At 50.4% G+C, this 19716-nt stretch overlaps 1 protein-coding gene across 1 annotated transcript in view; it reads right to left on the bottom strand.

Annotated features, from left to right (window-relative positions):
• The window catches only part of LOC146812967 (killer cell lectin-like receptor subfamily G member 2), a 122157-nt gene extending 118218 nt beyond the window's left edge, over positions 1-3939 (bottom strand). The window contains exon 1 of the mRNA XM_085614648.1: positions 3404-3939. Coding sequence (XP_085470774.1) covers positions 3404-3821 — 418 coding nt within the window. The 5' untranslated portion in view covers positions 3822-3939. The remainder of the gene's footprint in view (positions 1-3403) is intronic.
• Between the last annotated feature and the right edge of the window lie 15777 nt (positions 3940-19716).

Here is a 19716-nt window from a genome sequence, read left to right on the forward strand (position 1 = left end):
GCTCTTGGTATTGCAGCCTTTGAAAAATGTGGGAGAGTGTTCTCTTATGCTGAAGTGGTATGACATGGCTGTGGCCTGCCTGGAGGAGATACACATATGGGAGGACTCATTTCCATGTCTGCAGAAATACTGGAGGGATCAGTTATACTCCACCTTGTATTCTCATTTCGCTAGATGAGGTTCTCATTTGGGTGGCCCCTGGGATCCCATTCCAACATTTACACCACAACATAAGGAAGATACATTATATTACATGGTAAACTAGACGGTAGGGAACTGCACAGAGAGTGTGTTCGCAAGAATGCAGTGCACACAGTGTGGATAAGCAGTGCCTCGGAGGAGGATGCAGTGTGGTCTTATAAGGGACACGGGGTACAAGGTGTTCAGAAAGTGGACGTAGAGCTCATGCAGAGAATGCACTGCACAAAGTGTGGGTGCAGTGTAGAGAATGAAGATGCAGAGCACAGTGTAATGCTGTGCAAAGTGGGGACGAATTTCAGACAGCAGAACTGCAGTGCAAATAGAGTTAGGATGCACTGCACTCAGAGTGGCCGTGCAGTGCGCTGAGGCAGCGATGCAGTGCACAACGTGATGGCGTAGTGTGCATGTGGCATGTGGATGCAGAGCAGAGAGAAAAGAGAGGAAGTGCACAGAGTACAGGGGAAATTTCAACATGGTGACGCAACGTGCAGTGTGTGGTGTGCACTGCAGTGCACACATAATAGATGTATTGCAGAACAGAGGGATTCAGTGCCCAGTGAACAAACAAAATGCAGAGACATTCAGTGAGATGCAGCAGCCAGAGCAGGGGCTCTTTGTTGAGAGCACAGTGCACAGAACGACCTCTAGCCACAGAGAGCAGAGATGGAGTACACAGAATGCAGATGCAGCGCATAGAAGCAGCTGAAAGCTGCAGTGAATGTAGTGATGTAGAAGGGGCTTCACAGAATGAGGTGAGAAAAGTTGCAGTGATCAGAGTAGACGAGTAGTATAGAGGGAATAGAATACAATAGTGCAAAGAATGGGCAGAGAGAAAATGCAGTGCAAGGGTAGTGTATGTGTGTGTGCCTTGTGTTTATGAGAGCCACAAAACATGTATTTTTCTAGCGCCTTCTGGATATCGGTGTGCTTAGATTATTTATATTTAAATGACTTCCCAGACAGAAAGGTTGGATCCCACCCTTTGTGTAAACGTCCTAGGCTTATGTTTACGTTTTTAGCCTACTACCGTATGGCGATTGGTGTGGTTATATTACTGAAAATATGTACACAATAATGTCATAGCAGAACTGCAGCGTGGGACCCCAGCTCCGTGTGTAGGCCCGAGGCCGACATTTACAATGTACAAAAAATGTTTTTTAATAGCGCCTGATTGAGGCTGGCCTGCTTATGTTGCTGAATCCTTAAATAAACGGAGGTGGTTTGTTGTACCATTTTCTTGTTTTATTTTGTTCGTAAACTTTGTATCTTTATAAACTGTAGATTTATTTGTTTTGCTTTTATTTTATATAATAAAAAGTGTGAATATAATCTCAAAACACCCTTGTATTACAAAGTACAATATTTCGTTTCTTTATCTGTGGTGTTTGCTTTGGGGCAGGAGAGGTCGTACGGGGAGCGGGTCACGGTTGTTGGTGTCTTTATAGCTTTGTAGTGCAGTTGCGGCTCGTGTCGTGTGTGGGGGGGAAGGGGGGGGGTGTCACGTGGGGGTGTTTTAAAAAAAAATAAAATCCTACCTGTCCTGAGCAGGTCCGGGTCCACGCTGCCTCACCTCAGGTCCGTCCGTTACTTCTGGCGCCGCCGCCTACACACTCATTCACTGGAACAGGCGCAGCCCATCTGACCCCTCTCAGCCAATCCTGGTGCTGGAGCAGCACCAGGATTGGCTTAGAGCAGGCTTACGCTCCGCCCGCCTACCCATTACGAGACCGAGGTTTGAGCCTTGGCTCAACCTCGCTCTCCTAATGGGCATGCGCCAGACTCGGGAAACACTAGTGCGCATGACTGGGCACGGTGCAAAAATCGCCCTCCGTCCCCACTCATGCGCACTTGTGTGCTGCTGGCTGCCTGTCAGTCAACATGACGCCAGACCGCCCACCCCCTTCAGACTCTGAAGGGGGTGGGCGGTCCAACGTCATACTGACTGACAGTTCTCCCTTACCGTCGTCACCGAGGAAGCTGCCGGGCGGGGGGGCGACGCCCCAACGCCCCCAATGGACGGACCGCCACTGAGTGTGACCCTCAGAAACTAACAACTGTATTTGGCGATGGTCACATCTCGAAAAACAGGAACTGCTGCCTGTCACACAACATCACAACAAACTGAGTTTGGAAACGACGTCATTCAGAATTGACTGGCAACAAAATCTCCTCAGATTTTTGGGAGGCTGCAGAATCCACAGCGGAATTCCCTTCACCATGTATAAAGTATGGTGTAGAAAATTCCATCAAAGGATCTGTTCCTCCAGAAGGAAGAGGATTTTCTGTTACCTGCCAAAAGAATTACTTTAATAACGTATATCTGGTGCAGCCTCTGAGAGTGAGCTTGACTTTTCACATAAATAGGAAATGTTTGTTAGTGGTAATTAGTCGAATTTGTGTTCTCAGACAAACGAAATGGAAATTAATGATCGGAGGGGCAGCACACTATTTTAATTCTGCAAGAGCAACTGAAGAGACCTCTGCACAGGCGGCTCACAGAGCTCCGGCTGCAAAATTCCAGACTATTTTTAAGCAAGGGTGCCAAAGCTGTATTACACAAGTTACTATAGCAACCACGAAATATTTACTTCCTTCTCGTGTTTGGATGACCTAACCTGAAAGCAATTCACGTCATTAAAATAACCAAGCAAGACTTGTGACATGCATTTTAAAAATAAACAAATAATACTCTTCTCTTCCAAGGTAACCTTAGGCTGTTGAAGCCAAGAAGACGAATCAGAACTTTAAATTCGCTTTTTACAAAGTTGTAAACAGCTCTCACAAAGAGAAAGAATGAGAAAAGGAAGAGATGGAGACTGAAATAAAGAACAAGCTGTCACCATTGTGAGGGAAGTGGGATAAGGGAGGGGGTGGCAAATGGTGAGCACTTTCGCTTTGATGTTCTCATTAAAGCGGCCGCGAAATGAGCTTTTGTAAACGGTGGATTTGAAAGTGCAAACTAGTGCTTTCAGGCTGCCAAATGGTGCGCGCGCCCAGCGCACATGCACTGTATTTGGAGGCCTGAAAAGCACTAGTTTGCACTTCCAGATCCCCTTTTACAAAAGCTCTAGAGCAGCGCTAAAGCGCTGGCTCAGGCGAGACCTAAAAAGTAGGAGTGAAAAGAACTTACAAAAGTGAGATAACGGGGCAAATTAAGTACTTCTCCCACCCTAGTAAAGACTCATTATTAGTTTAATGTTACCTTCTATAAACCCGGGGGCCTTCTTTTTACCCGTGCGGACCTCCTCGCCGCCTCCGTGCTGCGCATCCTGTGTAATTTCACCTGCTTCCGTGGCAGCTTCCTGCACAGCCCCGGTGGGCGGCTCTTTCTGCTCAGTGATTTGAAACAACAATGAAACCGATGATGCACGGACCCCCTTAGCGCGTCCCAGGGTCCTTTTAGGTTTCGCGTTTTGGGGCGGCTCTGCTCCTTGGACGCCCGCGGGCTGATCCGAAAGAAGCCGCTCCGCTTCAGCGCCATTAGCTCGGAACAAGGAAGGGGGAACCGTTCTAGCTCTTGTCCGAAGACCTTGCGGCTTCAAGCCGCCACTTGTCTTTTCACAGTCTCCTCCGAGGAAGGGGTCTCCCGGAGAGGTGGGCGCAGCTTGGTTTCCGTGCATCGTGCTCCCCGTACCGTTATGGATTGTTAGTTAGTGGGGAAACAAGAGCTTGTTCCCTACCCTCCGGTTTCTGTCCGCAGGTCTGCAGCAGAAGGAAACGCCTATGTAGCCCAAAATCAACTAAGAAGTACTAGCCCCAAGGTGCCACTGAGCAAGGAGGGGCTGGGGCACTGTGATGCAGCCAGGAATAAAAGCGAATTGGCTGGGCCACCGTAACCCATGAACACTTCTGATCACTCTGTGGGTACAGTGGGTATGTTTTGTCATCTGGGAGAACGAGATCAGAACCCAGATGTTATTTTATATAGTGTTACAAAGCGTGAATCGTGCCCATTGGGATAAGAGCTCTTCACATGGCACAGACTACAAAACAGGATACAGAGTCGAGGCCATGATTTGAACCCGGGTCCCTATGTAGATGGTTGGTAGCAGTGGCTGTGAGGCCACTCGCATCCTGTGGAAGCTTGGCTCGTTTTGGGCTCAAGGTTCCAAGAGGATCTCGAGCACAGCCAGACCCAGATATCTGGCTTAAGCCTCGCTCGAGCTCTCAGTGGCACACCCACCTCTACATCCAGTCTGGTTGCATTCTGGGACTTGTAGTTTTGCATCTATGAGAAGTAAAAACAGAAATGTAAGTTCCTGAAAGCAAATTATAAAACCAGCACTGAATAAGTGGAAATGTGTGCCTACAAAACAGAAGAGAAGGTTGCGGAGAGGGGCACAAGGATCCATAAAAGGAGCCTTTTATACAATAAAAAACTAAAAATAAAACATACCTGGCCTTTTTAGGTTTCGCCTGCACAGCGCTTGCACTGTGCTTGTGAAATATATTGTTTTTAATATAAACTTTCTTGGCTTTTCATTGGTTCCTGGTGTGCACCATTTACCTTTACTCCATTTCTATTGACTGTAGCATATTTTCCTGAATTTACCAATGCTTGTTCCTCATATGCTTCTGTTAGAAATGGGGGTCTCTAGTTGGCAAGGGCTTGCATCTTTGTCGAAGTAGGAACCCTTCTTCCTAGTCAGGGTAAGGGAGTTACACTCCTAAAATAACCCCTGCTCACCCCCTTGGTAGATTGGCACGAGCAGTCAATCAATCAGTCATAGCTTTTGTAAAGCGCACTACATACCCATGAGGGTCTCAAGGCGCTGGGGGGGATGCTGCTACTGTTCGAAGAGCCAGGTCTTGAGGAGTCTCCTGAAGGATAGAAGGTCTTCGGTCTGCCGTAGGTGGATGAGGAGGGTGTTCCATGTCTTGGCGGCGAGGTGGGAGAATGATCTGCTGCCGGCGGTCACTCTTCGGATGCGTGGGATGGTGGTAAGGGCATGGTCTACGGAGCGGAGCTGGTGGGCAGGGGTGTAGAGGCTGAGTCATCTGTTGAGGTACGCTGGTCCGGTGTCGTGGAGTGCCTTGTGTGCGTGGGTGAGGAGCTTGAAGGTTATCCTCCTGTTGATGGGGAGCCAGTGTAGGTCTTACAGGTGGGGTGTGATATAGCTGTGGCGGGGGATGTCCAGGATCAGGCGAGCGGAGGCGTTCTGGATGCATTGGAGTTGTTTCAGGAGTTTGGCCGGGGCTCCTGCGTAGAGTGCGTTGCTGTAGGCCAGTCTGCTGCTGACGAGGGCCTGGGTGACCATCCTTCTAGTTTCGGTGGGGATCCACTTGAAGATCCTGTGAAGCATGCGGCGGGTGTTGAAGCAGGTGGAGGAGACGGCGTTGACCTGCTTTGTCATGGAGAGTGTGGAGTCGAGGATGACCCCTAGGTTTCGTGCGTGGTTGGTGGGTGTAGGGGGTGCTCCTAGTGCCGTTGGTCACCAGGAGTCATCCCAGGCCGAGGGGGTGGGGCCGAGGATGAGGACCTCCGTCTTGTCCGAGTTCAGCTTCAGTCGGCTGTTACTCATCCAGTCAGCAAAGGCCTTCATTCCTTCGTGGAGGTTGGTTTTGGCAGTGTGGGGGTCCTTGGTGAGCCAGAGGATCAGCTGGGTGTCATCGGCGTAGGAGATGATGTTTAGGTCATGCAGTCGGGCGACGTGGGCGAATGGTGCCATGTAGACGTTGAATAAAGTTGGGCTGAGAGATGAGCCTTGGGGTACGCCGCAGATGATCTCGGTGGTTTTGGAGCGGAAGGGGGGCAGGCGGATGCTCTGGGTTCTTCCGGAGAGGAAGGAGGTGGTCCAGTCCAGGGCCTTCTCTTGGATTCCGGCGTCATGGATACATTCTCTTAGTGTGCGGTGGCAGACTGTGTCGAAGGCGGCTGACAGGTCCAGGAGGATCAGGGCTGCGGTTTCTCCATTGTCGAGCATGATCCTGATGTCGTCGGTGGCGGCGATGAGGGCAGTTTCGGTTCTGTGGTTGCTGCGGAACCCTGACTGGTATGGATCCAGGATGTTGTTCTCTTCGAGGAAGCTGGTCAGTTGTTTGTTGATGGCCTTTTCGATAACCTTCGCCGGGAACGGGAGCAGGGAGATGGGTCGGAAGTTCTTGAGGTCCTTAGGGTCCGCCTTGGGTTTCTTTAGTAAGGCGTTGATCTCTGCGTGCTTCCTGCTCTCCGGGAAGGTCGCTGTCTCGAAGGAGATGTTGATTATTTTCCGAAGGTGTGGTGCGATGGTCCTACTGGCTTTGTTGAAAATGTGGTGTGGGCAGGGGTCTTCCGGGGATCTGGAGTGGACGGTGTTCATGATCTTGATGGTGTCATCGCCGTTGGTGTTGGTCCAGGCGAGCAGGCGGTTGGTGCGGGTGGTGGTCGTGGGAGAGGGGGTGTCGGCTGTTGTCGGGGTGGTAACGGCGTCGAAGCTGTCATGGATGTCTGTGATCTTGCGGTGGTAGAAGGTGGCCAGCGAGTCTCACAGTTCTTGTGATGGTGGGATGTCGTTGGTGTTGGGGTTGGAGAGTTCCTTCACGATGCTTAAGAGCTTTTTGCTGTTGTGTGCGTTGTTGTCGAGGCGGTCTCTGAAGGCGGACCTTTCGACGGATCTGATGAGTTGGTGATGTAGGCGGGTGGCTTTCCTGCGGGCTGTGTAGCTTTCCGGTGTTCTTTCGCGGGTCCAGTTTTTTTCTAGTTTTCAGCAGGTTCGCTTGGAGTTCTGGAGGTCTTCGGTGAACCAGCTGACTCTCTTGCTGGTGTGGGTGTTGGGGGGGTTTCTTGAGCGGGGCGAGGGTGTTGGCGTAGTTGTTGATCCATTGTTTGAGGTTGCAGGCTGCGGCGTCGGGGTCGGTTGGGTCTGTGGGTGGACTTTGTGCGAGGGCGGCGGTTAGCTGGTCCTCGGTGATCTTGCCCCAGCTGCGGCGAGGCATCTGCTGAGTGTGGTGGTGTGTGGTGGGTTTCCGTAAGGTAAAGTGGATGCAGCGGTGGTTGGTCCAGTGGAGTTCGGTGGTGCGGTCGAAGAAGACGTGGGTGCTTGCTGAGAAGATGGGGTCAAGCATGTGGCTGGCAGAGTGTGTGGGTGCTGTGACGAGTTGTCTGAGTCAGAGGTTGCCGAGGTTGTTGATCAGGGTGGAGGAGTTGGGGTCGTTGATGTTCTCGAGGTGGAATTTCAGGTCCCCGGGGAGTATGTAGTCTATGGAGGCGAGGGCGTGTGTGCTGACGAGGTTGGTGATGGAGTCGCTGAACTGCGGTCAGGGTCCGGGGGGTCTGTAGATGAGGGTGCCTCTGAGGGTGGTGTTGGGGTCGGTGTGGATCTGGAAGTGCAGGTGTTCGGTGGTGCTGAGGGTGTCGTTGGCGTGTGTTGAAATTTTGAGAGTGTTCCTGTGGACAATGGCGATTCCTCCTCCTGTTCCGTTGGTGCGGTCCTTGTGGGTGATCTTGTAGCCTTCGGGGTTGGCAATGGCGATGTTGGGTGCCGAGGAGGGGGTCAGCCAGGTCTCTGTCAGGAAGGTGACGTCTGGGGAGGTGGAGTTGAGTAGGTTCTAGAGTTCGATGGCGTGTTTGCGGGCGGAGCGGGTGTTGAGCAGGATACATCTGAGGAAGTTGGTTTCCATGTTGGGTGGGTTGACGGGCTGGATGCTGGTGAAGCTGCAGTTCCGGCAGGAGAAGGGTCCTTGGGTGCGCTTCGGGACGGCCAGGCAGCAGGTGCGTGATCGCCTGGCGTTGAGTGCGTGGAGGGCGCTGGAGTCGTAGCGGAGGCGGGCGTCGTGGTGTGTGTGGGGGCCAGGGTTCCTGGTGCTGGGCGCGGATCAGGCACGGACGGGCACAGACGGGCGGGCTTGCCTTAGGCGCAGCTCGCCCGCTGAGCACGTCCGCTGCGCAGCCGTGCAGCGTCCGGCATATATGGGGAGGTGGGAGGGAGGAGCAGCTGGGAGGCGGGAGGCGGGATCAGCGAATGGGCAGTGGGCTGTCAGGGGGGCGGGGCCGCAGGGTGAACAGCAGCGGGGGAGACAAGGGTACAGAAAGCAAAATGGGGCACCAAAGGGGGAAAACAGTGGCACAGAAGTCAATATCGGGGCACAGAAAAGGGGGGAAAACAGTGGCACAGAAAGCAAAATGGGGGCGCAAAAAGGGGGGAAACAGTGGTACAGAAGTCAATATCGGGGCACAGAAAAGGGGGGAAACAGTGGCACAGAAGGCAAGAATAAGGGCGCAAAAAGGGGGGAAACGGTGGTACAGAAGTCAATATCGGGGCACAGAAAAGGGGGGAAAACAGTGGCACAGAAGGCAAAATGGGGGCGCAAACAGGGGGGAAACAGTGGTACAGATGTCAATATCGGGGCACAGAAAAGGGGGGAAAACAGTGGCACAGAAGGCAAGAATCAGGGCGCAAAAAGTGGGGAAAACAGTGGCACAGAAGGCAAGAATCAGGGCACAAAAAGGGGGGAAAACAATGGCACAGGAGGCAAAAACAACGGGGCACAGAAGCGGAGGAGGTACACTTACGGCGAGATCTTAGGAGCGGCAGCTCGGGCAGAGGCTCACAGGCGGAGCTGTGTGGAGGGGGAGCGACCTACCAGGAGGGTCAGGGGTCGGCTTGCATCTGTGTCGAAGTAGGGACCCTTCTTCCTAGTCAGGGTAAGGGAGTTACACTCCTAAAATAACCCCTGCTCACCCCCTTGGTAGATTGGCACGAGCAGTCAGGCTTATCTTAGAGGCAGTGTGTAAAGCATTTGCACATAACCAACAGTAATACAGTGTAAGCACTACAAACGGACACCACACCAGTTTAGAAAAATATCCAATATTTTTATATACTTAAAACAAGACCAAAACGATAAAAATCCACAATACAGTACTTTAAAAATCTTCAGTTATCACAGTATCCTTGAAAAACAGTTCCTTGATGTCGATAGCTCTGTCCGGGGCTATCACGGCGTCGTGAACAACCAAATCCAAACAGTTCTGGCCAACCAGGGCGTCGCGGGTCAGCTACGGTGTTGGGAAGACCCGCAAACAGTATCTTTCAGAAATGCAGGTCGTCGATGACGTTTCGTTGTCCCACACGTTGCAGGTCGATCTCATCTCTGCTTGAATCAGGAGCGCTGGCGTCGGCAGGCATCGGGTGCTGCGGTGCAAAGTGCAGCGGTGCGGCGTGCGGTGTGATCAGGTCGCGGTGCAAGCAGCAGCTCGGTGGCGGTGTCAAATGGCGTCGTCGGTGAGACCAGGGTCGTGGTGTGAGATGAAGGCGGTGCTCATCACGGTGCTGGCAGGTCACGGTGCAGCAGCGGCGTCGTCGTTGCTGAAGCGCTGTCGTCGGCTGACGAACTGGAGTCGATGGCACCAGCGTCGGTAGGCCATGGCTGCGGTGTGGGATGAGGGCGGTGCGTCGTGTTACTTTACGAGCGGTGCCCTCGAACCACAGTACAAGCAGCAGCGTCAAGTCCGGCGTGGAGCGTCGTCGTCGGGGATACCAAGGCATCGCCGTGAAGCGAGGCGGTGCGGAGTGTGGTGCCCACAGGTCGAAGTGCGAGCAGCAGCTCGGTGGCGGCGGCGTCAGTGAGACCAAGGTTGCGGTGCAGCGTTGCAGCGGTGCCCTCTGCGATGCCTTCAGGACACGGAGTCGGCAGCGGCGTCATAGATGGCGTTGGGCTTGAAGTCTTTGCTGTTCCTGAGACTTCTTGAACAGGGGGCAAGCTCTACCTCAAGCCCTTGGAGAAACTCACAAAAATAGATTGCAGAAAGTTCAGTCCAGTCCTTTCACTGCTCAATACAGAAGCAGCCACTGCAGGCCAACACAGCAGAGCACACAGCAAGGTGGTAGTTCCTCCTCACAGCTTCTCCAGCTCTTCTTCTTGGCAGTCTTCTTGATCCAAAAGAGGTCTAAAGTTCTGGGTCGCCCTTTTTATCCTCAATTTCTCTTTGTTCTCTGAAGGCAGAGAGGCCTTTGCCTAGTCCAAACCAGTTCTGGTCAGTCCTGGAGCACTTTGTGGACAAGACTCATTCTTTCCTTTCACAGTGTAGGCCAGGGACATCAGACTCACCACAGGAGGTGGAGCCAGCATTGTGGAGGGAAGGCACAGCCCTATTCAGGTCGCAGGTGCAACTCCTCCCACCCATCTACATGTAGATCTTGCTATTCAGTCCTGTGCTGACTCACCCTGTCTCCTGCAATCCCCCAGCCCCTGTCACTCAAACTCCAGACAAGGAATACACAACCTAGCAGAGGCAGGCTTGGATGGTTAGACAAGATAATACCTACTTTATAAAAGTGGTATTTTCAAACACAGAATGTTAAAACCAACTTCACTAAAAGATACATTTTATCATTCTGAGTTCAGGCATACTAAACTCGAATTTCCACCATGTTCCCTGGGTCAGTTAGAATTATAAGATGTAATAATCAAACTGCACATTCTGGCCTATGGGGAACAGGTAGCCTTGCAATAGTGAAAAACAAAGTAGGCTGTAATTCACTATCAGGACATGCCACACATACCAGGGCATGTCCTACCTTTCACATACAATGCACCCTGCCCATGGGGGTACCTTGGGCCTACCAGAGGGGCGACTCACATGTAGAAAAGGGAAGGTTTAGGGACTTGCAAGCATGTGCACTTGCCAAGTCGACATGGCAGCCCCAGGCTGCGCACAGGCTCTGCAATGGCAGGCCAGAGTTACACTTTACGGGCTGTTTGTGTGGGTGGCACAATCCAGTGCTGCAGCCCACCAACAGCATTTGATTTATAGGCCCTGGCACTCGAAGTGCACTTTACTAGGGACTGACTCATAAAGCAAATATGCCAATCATGGAAACACCAATCTATAACACAGTTTATACAGGAACACCTGCACTTTACCACTGGACAGCAGTGAGGAAAGTGCGCACAATCATTACACCAGCAAAAACAGAGTCAAAAACAGGAGGTCAGAAAGCAAAAAGTCAGGGGAAACACGCCAAAAGATGCCAAGTCTAACAGCTTCTCTTATCAGTTTCCTGTATCTGAAATACTGTTAACATCCAATTTGGTGGAACTATTTTTTAATATTTAATGTTTGCCTCTTTTTACTTTTCCGTCTTGCAGCAGATTTATGAAGCAACTTATGGAGAGATTAAGTGATTTTCCCTGAATCACACGATGTTGTGCCACCGAGATCCCTAGCTCTTGAGTCAGCAGTTCTTGCCGCCTCACCACATCCTCTCCACTCCCATGATACTTGTTTCCCTTTTCACCTTCTGCTAGCCCTTTTAAATAGCCTAATTACATGCAGCAGCTTTTTTAATTACCCGGCCTCGTGTATCTTCCCTAAAAGATAAGCAGGCAACATTGATAGAGCCTCATCACATCTAACTCCTCACCACGGTGCATAATTCTTTATTGAGACATAATCTAATGTTTGTGCGCCATTTAGGCCAAAAAGGTTTCTCCTAGAAGATCTGAGTGAGCTAAACATGCAATTTAACGATTCAGAGAGAAGCGTTCAGCGGCGTGCATCCTTTACCAACAACAAAACAAAGCGCACACAAACTTTACAGATGTATTCTTTGAACTCTCCTAGTGTCAAAATAATTTTGATAAAGTGCGCTGTTTCCTCTCGGCTCAGTGTAGCGGGCGATTCAAAAATGAGGTTAGGTTTTCAACGCCTTCTGGAGTGGAACAATGTGCATCTCTTTCAAAGGCAAGCTGAAGTGACAGGCACGGAATAATCAGAGAGGAAGGCATTCTACCCTTCAGCAATTATTTCAATGGGTTACAGAGAGGAAACTCTTTTAGGCTCTGAGCGCAGTTCCGATTTATTTTCAGCATGTATTATTAGTTCACAAGGCTTGGAATGTATCATGCTCCAAACCTCGCTTTAAGCCCTGAGCCCCGCCCTCTGCAATGCCTCAAAGTTTATTTTTCATTTTGCATGTTCAGTAGCACAGACCATGGCTGTGAGAAAGTGCCTCTTTTGAGTGGTTAGTCCCCCTATTTTTTCCAGGCTTTGATGTGGTTTCAAATGTAGTGCACAGGGTCCCTGCCAACCAGGTTCCCTGTGCCAGTTCTCCTAACCTAAAACAAACTCCCAATTGGTACTTCTGCCCCCTGTATGTCTCTAGTAACTGGTACCCTGGGTACCTAGGGCCTGAGAGCTGAAGATGGTCCCTTGGGACATCCCCCCCCCACTGGGACCATGCCACTGCCCTTGCAGCCTGCATGCCCCTGTGAGGGAGAAAACAACAAAGTCAACATGGCAAACTGTCTGGGTGCCATGCCAGCTAACACTGCCTGGCAGCATAGGTAAGTCACCCCTCTAGCAGGCCTCACAGCCCTCTGGAAGGGTGCACTATACAACAGGCATATTTGCATGAGCAGATAATCCCCTACAGTAATGGGCTCCATTTCCTAATATTGTGAGTGCCAGTGAAGCCATAGAGAGTACATTGGCTGAGAACTCGGCAACTCGAGTGCCACAGAAGCATGGTAGCTTCAACAAATACAGGACTGCTTGGTATCAAACTACTCCTTTAAATAAACCCACACTGATGCCAGTGTGAGATTTATTGTACCATGTACCCAGAGGGCACCTCGTTGCCCCCTGAATACCTACCAACCCTTTTGTGGTCTCTGACCAGCTGCAGGCATCCAGCCACCACCAGATATGTTTCTGGACCCCTGGGTAGGGAGCCCCTGCTCTCTGAAACCAGAAAAAATGCACATCCTGGGCAGAGGTGTCATGCCTCCTCCCCCAGGATGGGCCAATGGTCTAAGAGTGAAGCTTCAAAGGCTTGCCACCTTAGCAAGGCAACCCCCAGATTCTGCTCCTAGCAGCAGAATGCAGCCCCTGGTTTACACCCCCACTTTGGGTGGGAAAACCAGCCGGAAAATTAAAAAAGATAAAAGGTGTGTCCACCTCTGCCAACTCCACCCCTAAGTCCCCACCATGTTGAGGATGGGGGGACCCCTTCAATCAGGGCTAGGTCTATGCCCTCTCCCACACGAGGGTGGCTTAGTCACCCCAAGTGAGGTGCCCATTGGCCCTACCTGCTACTCCCCTAAAACACCTAGATTTAGTATTTAGGTGGCTCCCCTACACCTGGATCACAGATCTGCGATGACCTAAGAGGCAAGAAGACACCCTGCAGCAGAAGCCAGAAGACGACAACTGCCTTGGTCCCAGACCTACTGGTCTGTCTCCGGCTTCGACGAAACCTGGTACCTGTCTTGCAGCACAACCTTCAAAACCCCTTGGAGGACTGTTGCCTTCTATAAAGACTCCAATCTCCAGAGGACAGAGGACCTGTCCAAGAAGAACCAAACTCCAAGAATCGCCACAGGAAGGACCGACCCTGGTCGATGCAACTCTCTGCTCACAAGAACTACATGAACCGCTGCAGTTGAGGACCGACATTGGTGTTGACGCGACTCACTGCTACCAAAGATCTCCCAAAGACTGCAGTGGTAGAGGACCAGTACTTGTGTTGACGTGACTCTGCCCTGCCCATAGAATGCCCTGCAACTGGGCGACCTCCAGGACGAAGAGGAATCTTCTCGGCCCCACGACCCGAACTGCCCACAGCTCCGTGGCCGACAGCCTGCACCCTCCTGCTAATGGCTCACTGGTCGCCTCCTGCACTGCCGATCCAACTGCGATCTCTCCAAAGCGATCAGGATGACGGCGGACCCCCATCCGAACCACACCCTTCGACCGCCAGCGACCACGGCTTAGCCAGACATGACCATCTGTAGTGTTGTTTTTGATCTGCAAGGAGGGAGAACAGACCAGTAATCTCACGCTATCCATACCGGGTACCCACATGTGCAATCGCTATCTGCAGCCCTTTGGGTATATGGCTTTACTGTTAGACTCACAGAGAAACCTTTTAGAAGGACTATTTTTGGTGATTGTTAGAGATGCGCATTGGGTAAAGAAAACTACTGTTTTACACGACAGTGGATGGCTTCTTTCAGATAGAGTATATAGTGAAAGCAGGGAACCTTACTACTAACGTCTGATGGAAGTGAGGTGGCATGGTTATGGCACTTCTCTACACACCGGGTGCCCATTTTTGAATGGTGAAAGGAAGTGCAGGTACAAGTGAAGGCTGATAATTTAAACCCTGAGGAAATATGCCTTTATTGAAATTGCAAACCAATGTGTATTGTTTAACAAATTCTTCAGGGCAATTTTACTGAAGAAATATTGTTCAACACCATTTTTATCTTTGATGGAAATACCCAAAACCTCTAGGGAAGGTAAGCCTTAGTACGTAGAACCTTCATTTTTGGATTATTACCTGAGTGCCCCTCAAGAAATGCCTGTGTTTTTGTCTAATTTCCATTAAAATGTTGCTGTAAAATGCACCCATTAGCTTCACTTTAGAAAAAAATCTGAAAACATTATTGGGAGGAATCTACCTTTACAAGCACCTTTACGAAGAATCAGGCTCACTCACTTGCCAATATCAATTCAGGATGATGTGCAAAGTGAGGGGTACTTATTAGGTCGAGCATCAACGATAACCGGTTGTATCTCTCTGTGTGGCTTTGGCAAACCCACCCATTGCTATTGGCTGTAAGCTGCAGCATTCAGAAATGCTGGTTTCCTATTGGTGCATTTCTGTTAAAGTCCCTCCTTTGTGTGTTTAGATCTCTTTTCAGCAATTTCACTCAGAGAGCATTTTGGTCAGCCATCACACAGTACAGCGTGTGATGGCCTCTCTTCCCTCCTCCCATCTGTTCTGCAGTTTTATATAGCGCAAACCGAACTGAAGGTCACCAGTTAGGGACACATTCATTATTTAATAGGCACAGGGAGATTAAGTGAGTTGCCCAGAATCACTTTGGTGCTTGGTCCGACCGCAGCTCGGCAGTGCAGTAGTAGTACTGCTCGCACCCACGGCTGGTCTTTTCTTAGGAGCAGGCTCATGAAAGGCCGTGCCGGGCCCTTTCAGAGGGAAAGTTTCGCCTTGAATATTAATGCCCGGGTTGATAGTTATTGTGTGAGGGGTCTGTGACAGGACAGCCGCTCCCGGCTTTCTCTCGCCATCGGACACCTCGCGCGGCCCTACTAGTAATGGCCTGCATGCCGTGGAAAGATCGAGGCACACTGAGCGTGTCCCTTTCACCACAGCATAGTACCCCCAGGGGCACCCCGCTTTCCCCCCCTCCCCCAAATTAGGTTACCCAATGAAAACACAAGAAACAGTTGTAAGTGGGTAACAAATGCTGCAGGTTTATTACATAATTCCAGTATATGTAATAGGTGGGTTATCTTACGGGCGATCCAAGGGCAGGCGACCATCTACTTCACCTGCCCGCTTGATGAGCCGGGCAGCACGGGAACGACCCGCAAGTGCTGCCCCCCAAGTGATTCTTTTATGATCACGTGCCGTTGAAATTCTACTCACACCCCCCCTCTCGGGGCGGAGCGTCGCATAGCAAGCCCCCGGTTGTTCAGGCCCACAACCGCCCGCAGGACTAGCGGGGCGCCGACCGGCTTCCGGGACCTCTCTGGAGGCTCCTCGTTTTGGCTCAGGCACCACGTGGTGCCGCGCAGAGGTACCCTTTGTACCGGCCTGCTTCCAGATCGCCCTGTAACTCCGCCTGCAACGAAAAGGAAAACATTACAACGCTCAGAAAACCCCCCCCCACAACCACGCCTACGCCGGGTAAGCGGAAGGGAGGGAAAAGGCGAGGTGGGCGACAAAAGAGGTCGCCAGTGAGGGTGGGGGAAGGCTAAATAGCCTCCCCCTCACACCTGGGCCCGGAAGTGACGCGCATTGCGCGTCACTTCCGGCCCTGACACGGAGGGGGGCACCAGTCTGTGTCCCTGCCCCCCCCCCCCGAAGGAGGGAGTGGGGAGGGGTGACCGGGGGCCCCGGGGCCACTAAGGCGCCGACCGCCGAGTGGCCCCCTGCGGGGTCCGCAGTCAGCGGCAATTACTGCACTGCAGGATGACGACACAGGGTGTTTACGGCGCCAGAGAGAGCCCTGTGATGACTCTGCTGTGTCTCTCACGGCCAGCCCCCAGAAATTCGCATCACCAGCCAGTTAACTCATTTTCTGTAGTAGGTTGTAGTTGGGAGGTGAGTGCTCTGGTGGCAGCTGGGCGAAGAGCACTCAATAATAAAGGTGCCACTGCTACTGGCAAGTCAGCATGCAAAAAACACTTCTGAGCGAAAACAGATGCTGTTTGGGAGTCTCTGACATCTGCTCAGGCACACCCCTTAACTGTGGCCTGATATTGCATTCCGTGCCCCCTCAGTCCCGTGCCAGCCAACCACAGAGCAAGAAAAAAACTAAGCGGTGAAGCGCCCAGCCTAGTAGATACACTCCCCAAGCACTTTACTGGCAATAATCAGGCGAGTCATTCAGGCATACTCAGTCTGTAGGCTCTGTGAGGCATTTGCTTGACAATACTATGCGGCAATGCCAGTTAGTTTACACCTGCATAGGAATGTTTCTTTAAATTACAGGTCAGACTGAACCCTGGAGTTTACTTAGTTCATGCAAAGGATGACATATGAACGTTGTTAGTGTGATGAATGATGTCTGGCAATTTCCAGCCCCATGCAGCTGTAAACGCCAAGCTGTCAGCAGCTCTACTGTATAAGCACTCTTACATAGGTTGTCATATTTGAAACCGCAGAGGTCATATGGAGTTCTCAATATATATTTATGCATGCCTCCGCGATGAAAGTTATATTCAACAGAATCTTATTCTCTTTGCCGCAGCGCCTGCTGCAGGCGGGGGGGGGGGGGGGGTGGGGTGGGGTTGCCCTCTTGCCAAAGCGGCGCGACCCCAGCCTGATTGGAAGTACAGTGTTAGCCCTCCTAGACCGGTGGGCGCGCGGGACTGGCACGACATGTGACACCAGTAGATCCCCATTGATCGAGGCCCTTAAAGGGCGCTCCAAGCACTGCACAGAGTGAGAGCTCACTGACGCGGGACAACACTCAGCAGCCCCGAGCCTCAGTGGGAGCCTCAGCCCCTGCGTACAGTGCAAAACCAGCAAGCACTCAGTAGCACAGCAGGCCCTGCAGAGACCAGAGGCAGCTCCACACCTTTTCTGAGTGGGAAGTGAACCCGCAAGTGCTGGAGCTCAGGACCTATGAACTGCCGCAGTTTAAGCTATTATAAACAAGCATTGGCATAGCCAATAGGTCTCGCTTTTGGGACCTTATAAGTGTTTCGTTATGCAACTGTTGCATGGCTAAACACTTATAAGGTCCCAAAGGTGAGACCTATTGGCTATGCCAATGCTTGCCTTCTTCTGAGCCGACCACAACCTACCTGGTTAACCACGAAACACCATGCCCAAAGCCCCGTAAACAAATCAGGCATGTTTTGCTACGGCTTCGACTTATCACTGCAACGAGAGTGACAAAATGACCGCTGTGATGCACAGTACTAGACAACACCTTTATGGTTACATAGCAGTCATTAGAACAAATAACAATTAAAATCAAGGATTCCGTAAACATAACACGTGGAAGTTAGCCACTCACTGTTGTATGTGTAAATATACTGTTTTACGAGAAGATATAATTGCACATCTATTTACACCAAGAACAATAAAAGTTGACCAGAAGTGTTGCAGCCCGGCTAGGTTTTTACCATATGCGCCCAAGATGAATTTTACAAACAACTTGTACGAAATGGAAATCGCTTACATTTTCAGTGGATACCGTCACCCCGATAGCCTGGAATGGCTGCAGGCCCGGAGGAACAACATTAGCCATTCTTAAACGAACGCTTGTACATTATTCATATACAAGCCATATATTACATATTTAGGTTTAGGATAATATTCACCGTGTATCAAAGAAGCCCTCTATGAAGAGCTCACACCCCCAAAGGCAGGAAGCAATCAGTGCCTGGTTTCTAATAAGCACATAGTGAGGGAGGGAGAAGCAATTTATTCTCAGTGCTTAAAATGCACACATGCTGCAACACACATGAAAGCCGAGCTGCCTACAAGTTGCTCAAAGGTTTGTGAAGCAAGCACATTAACCCACTCAGCTGTGTCAGTTTTAGTGAAAACAGTAACAACAAGAATGAACATAGTTTTAAGGATTAACCTCAAGGCTTAAAACTATTAACCTGGGGTAATTAATCTTGCACTAGACACGTGTAAACCCTTGCCCATCCAGTCCTGTACTTTTTCTGTTTTAAAAGGAAGTGACAACGGGAGAAGATGAATTTCTGGTTCCCTTGCCCAAGGCAACATTGCATACACATCCAAGCAAGGCCCTGCTGTGTCTTGTTTCACTGCGTGGAATGTACCAATGTCTCTGTTTCACTGGGGGCAACTATAAAGGAACTTCTGACTTCCCATGTTGCTGTTGTCTTCCTTTAATAATGTCGACGAACCGCAGCCCAAAAAAGTAGCCACATTGTCTTGTCTACTGTAGCTTCCAATCCTTTCATTCCTGTTAAAGACAGGAAAATTCGAGGTGTGTTCGCAACAAATGAGAATGTTGTTCTACAGGAAAAAAACTTGGAAAAAACGCTGTCCACGAAAAGACTGCGGAAATGTTGTCTACTGAAAATTAAATTTGACCAAGTTAAGGTGGGGGGTGGAAAAGAGTTGGAGTCGGACTGCAGTAAATATACGGAGCTTGCATGACCAGTCAAGGCCAGGCACAAGTCAAGCGACACTGTGCGTGCAAGGGTGATTCATCGCGGGAGCCATCTTGGATTCTGACAAGACAAGGTTTGGCAACAGAAGCGAACCATGTGTTGCGCTTTGTATGCAGGAATTGGCAGTTTTTGTGGCAGACATTTTGGCTGAAGGCAATTTTGTGAAGCTCATCAATGAGTAATAGAGAGGCATATTTGCATTTGTGTGGCAGTCACCAGTGGTGCAGAGAAGAAACAGACAATTTACGATCCACTGGTTGTCTTTGTTTTTTCTTACGGTGCCTTGTCCCCATTAACTGTTGGCAACCAATTTTGGCATATATTTTCAAACTTGGAGCTGTGGAACGGTGCCTTGGCTTTGTAAGGAGTCCGCTACCACTGCTTCCTTTCTTGCAGCTTGCAGGTCAACCTCTTGTATAGTGGAAGGATTGGTGTAGAGCATTCAATGATTTATCTGTATGCCATCAATAGTTTTACATGCCCATCCAGAATTGAATAAAAATGTCTGTAAGAAACTCACTGGGCATGGAGGGACAGGACTTTTTGAGCACTTCAATGTGTGCATACCACTACAGAGTGTAAACTGCAATGAATATCAAGAGGCTACAGCAAGACTTGAAAAACACTCATTTACAGAATAATTTGGTGGTAAAGAGGCACGCCTTCTCCAGAGAACAACAAGCTGGATAGACAGTAAAAACCTACGTGTCTGCTTAGAGGGTGTTTGCTGATTCATGAAAGTTTGAAGCATTCCTGAGCACCTCAATTCATTAGTAACAATGGGTAGTGTGATGCTTCAATAAGAAAATATAGGAAAAGCTTCTCATGTGCAAACTACCACCGTGGGGGAAGCTGCCGACAATGCCATAAAATGTTCTCAGAAAAAATGAAAGTATTGAACA

Source organism: Triturus cristatus, chromosome 7, assembly GCF_964204655.1.
Source record: "Triturus cristatus chromosome 7, aTriCri1.1, whole genome shotgun sequence".
In the NCBI taxonomy this organism is placed as follows: domain Eukaryota; kingdom Metazoa; phylum Chordata; class Amphibia; order Caudata; family Salamandridae; genus Triturus; species Triturus cristatus.